Genomic DNA, 3,231 nt, shown 5'->3' with positions numbered 1-3,231 from the left:
AAACTAGGGTTACATTTTTTGAGGATATATATTTGCGAGGGGCACAAAACCAAATAACCTCAGTGTGTGATTATTCACTTGTGCTAAGCTCTTATTGGATCCGTTGTTGTAGGCGCTAACACGATTTTTATATTTTTATTTTTGTATTATTACTGCATGTCCATTCCCTAAAATAGAATCCAAACATCTGTTTGTTGAAATGCAGTGTCCTTATGCCAGTGGAGCGAGGGACGTAGGCACAAAGAAATTGGAGATCATTAGCGAGCCCTACGTCACAAATTATGGAGCTAGGAAAATTATGAAGGACATAGAGGTGAGCGAGCCTTACATGACTAACTATGGTGGAAGAACAATTGTGAAAGAAGTGGAGATAAGCGAGCCATACATGACCAACTATGGAGCTAGAGAAAGTGAGGAAATAGCGGAGGGAAAGGAGCCCTACATGACCAACTATGGGGCTAGAGGAAGTGTGAAAGAAGTGGAGGTAAGCGAGCCTTACATGACTAACTATGGAGCTAGAGAAAGTTTGAAAGAAGAGGAGGAGCCATATATGAGCAACTATGGAGCTAGAAAAAGTGTGGAAACAGTGGAGGTACGGGAGCCTTACATGACGAATTATGGAGCTAGAGAAAGTTTGAAAGAAGTGGAGGAAAGTGGGCAAGAAGCTGAGGAGCCTTACATGACCAACTATGGAGTGAAGAAAAGTGGGAAAGAAGTGGTGGTAAGCGAGCCTTACATGACCAACTATGGATCAAAGAATACTGAAAAGGAAATTGAGGTGAGCGAGCCTTACATGACCAACTATGGATCAAAGAATACTGAAAAGGAAATTGAGGTGAGTGAACAAGTTGAGGAGCCATACATGACCAATTATGGAAACAAAGAAGACATAAAACAAACAGAGGCTTCTTACATAACCCAGTATGGCACAAAAAAGGGTGTAAACAAAGTGGAGACAGTTCCATCCGCCCATGACCACCATGATCATATGCATGTACATTCATCATCACGCAATGAGGCACACGAGCAAGGCTTTTTCACTTTGGTTGATTTCTATAAGGGGAGTACAATGCCGCTCAACTTCCCAAAACAAGATCACTCTCCTTTCTTGCCTAGGAAAACAACTGATTCTCTTCCATTCTCAACATCACAACTCCCACAAATTCTCCAACTCTTTTCCATCCCTCGTGATTCTCGTGAAGCTAGACACATGGCTTATACACTCGATCAATGCGAGCAAACACCCATCAAGCTACTTCGCTAGAGTCGATGAGTGATTTCGTTAAAGAAATAGTCGGTTCTGGAATCAGATTGAACATTCTCTCCACAACCCACCCCTCAACCTCAACCTCCATCACACAGAAGTACACGATTCTGGAAAAACCTAAACAAGTGATAGCTTCCAAAATGGTCTTTTGCCACCCGGTACCTTATCCCTATGCTGTTTTCTTCTGCCACCACTTTGAGAGTGACACCAGATTCTTCCAGGTCTCATTAGGAGGTGAGAATGGAGATAAGGTGGAAGCTGTAGCGGTTTGCCACATGGACACTTCTGATTGCGACTCTAGCCTCAGCCTGTTCCGCAACCTTGGTATCAAAGCTAGTGCCTCCTCTCCGGTGTGCCATTTCTTCCCGGAAAATCATCTTGTTTGGATTCCATCCCCAACAACAGCCAGTACTGCTTAATGATTTTATTGTCTTGATCGATCACTGGTCTTAATCGTGTATCATATATCGTGTCGTTTACGTGTCGAATAATGAGTACTTACCTTGCATATAGGCTCTGGTAATTATTCAAGAACTCAGCTGGCTAAGGAAGTAAGGATCCATCTGCTTTTTAATTTGTTGTTTGTGACTTACCTTGCATATAGGCTCTGGTAATTATTCAAGAAAATTGGTTTATGGGGTTTTCACCCACTGGGGTTAAACTGTCTGCGTTACGTTGTGCTTTATGGATTTAGGGACTTGTTGAGATTCAATTTTGTATGTTAGGGAAAAAAAAAAAAAAAATTGTATGTTGGGGCCGGAGTTGGGACTTGTGTTTAGTTTCAGAATTGCCGAAAGGTGTGGGTAGAACGTAGAAGATCGATGTTCATGGGAATGGGAATTTTGGAAATTTAGGGAAACATCACAAACCATGCCAGAAGCTCGAATTCTGACTTTGGGGATGTCGAAGCTGATGACAGGTAGGTGGCCGTTGAGCAATGAGCTATGACTATTTGTAGCTTTAAGAAGATGTGAAGTGAAGCTTGCTACGGGAGAACAAGGGCTTCCACCGTCCCATGGTTTGTGGACGACTATGGTACATAGAAGGGTCTCAACGCTAGAGAATTTAGGTCAACTCTGTATGCTCATTTAAAGGATCCCCTCTTGTTGCTAGACGACGGATCTCTGGAACTAGGTAGGACAGTCAGTCTCGTCTCGTCCAATTCTGGATAACAAACGCGCCCTTACAATACTGTCAATACACTAAAGAGAAAGGGGCCTATACAATTAATGAACTAAGAACCCTAAAAACAGCTCAAGAATTAAGAAAAAGAACGACAGACTGGGAAGGAGAAACTCCACAACAGAAATACCGAAGATCATATATATAAGCTAATTAAGCATGCTAACGAGTGAGGACATTCCATGCAGGGGCGGATCCAGGAATCGCAATCAGGTGGGACTTGGATTTTTAGTAGGAAATTTTTTTTGATGATGTTAGAGAAATTTATAGATTGAAAATAAAGATAAACTTAGTCATAAAAGACGTAGTGGGACTTTACCACTTCAATGTTTGTTTAATTCATAAAACACTTTAGACATAACACAAAAAAAAAACTAAATAAGCATTTCAATAAGACCGACAACCTCGCGTCCTCACCGATGCTGCGTGACAAGGGTATGGCAAGGAAGAAAAGAAGACAACAGACAACTTAGACGTTTATCTTTTTTGAGAAGATAGAGAAACTTATCTCTTTCTTTAACAAAAATGAAATTAAGCATACGATAGGCACTTGGATCACGTCAATGCTAGCTAGGACTTGAGTGAGACTATCCCAAAAAATATTTGATTAGTAATTGTACAAGATGAAGGAATTTGAGTGGGACTTAAGCTCAACAATCTTACAATCACACCATAAAATTAATGATAACTACAGGTAGTAATTTTTTTCCCCAAAATATTTGGGTGGGACTTGAGTCCCATGGTGCTTGTACCTAGATCCGCCCCTGATTCCATGCATGCTT

General features: G+C 41.2%; 1 protein-coding gene across 1 annotated transcript; it reads left to right on the top strand.

Annotated features, from left to right (window-relative positions):
* The first annotated feature begins 1,269 nt into the window (after positions 1-1,269).
* On the top strand, positions 1,270-1,686 carry LOC101298610 (BURP domain-containing protein 17-like). The gene has a single exon (XM_004300939.1). The coding sequence runs from the start codon at positions 1,270-1,272 to the stop codon at positions 1,684-1,686; it is 417 nt and encodes a 138-aa protein (XP_004300987.1).
* The last annotated feature ends 1,545 nt before the right edge of the window (positions 1,687-3,231 follow it).

The sequence above is a fragment of the Fragaria vesca genome, linkage group LG5, assembly GCF_000184155.1.
Source record: "Fragaria vesca subsp. vesca linkage group LG5, FraVesHawaii_1.0, whole genome shotgun sequence".
Classification (NCBI taxonomy): Eukaryota; Viridiplantae; Streptophyta; class Magnoliopsida; order Rosales; family Rosaceae; genus Fragaria; species Fragaria vesca.
The sequence above is the reverse complement of the archived record's forward strand: the minus strand, read 5'-3'. Positions and strand labels throughout refer to the sequence as shown.

Coding starts and splice junctions, on each gene's coding strand:
- LOC101298610 (XM_004300939.1), top strand. CDS start 1,270: ATGAGTGATTTCGTTAAAGAAATAGTCGGTTCTGGAATCAGATTGAAC.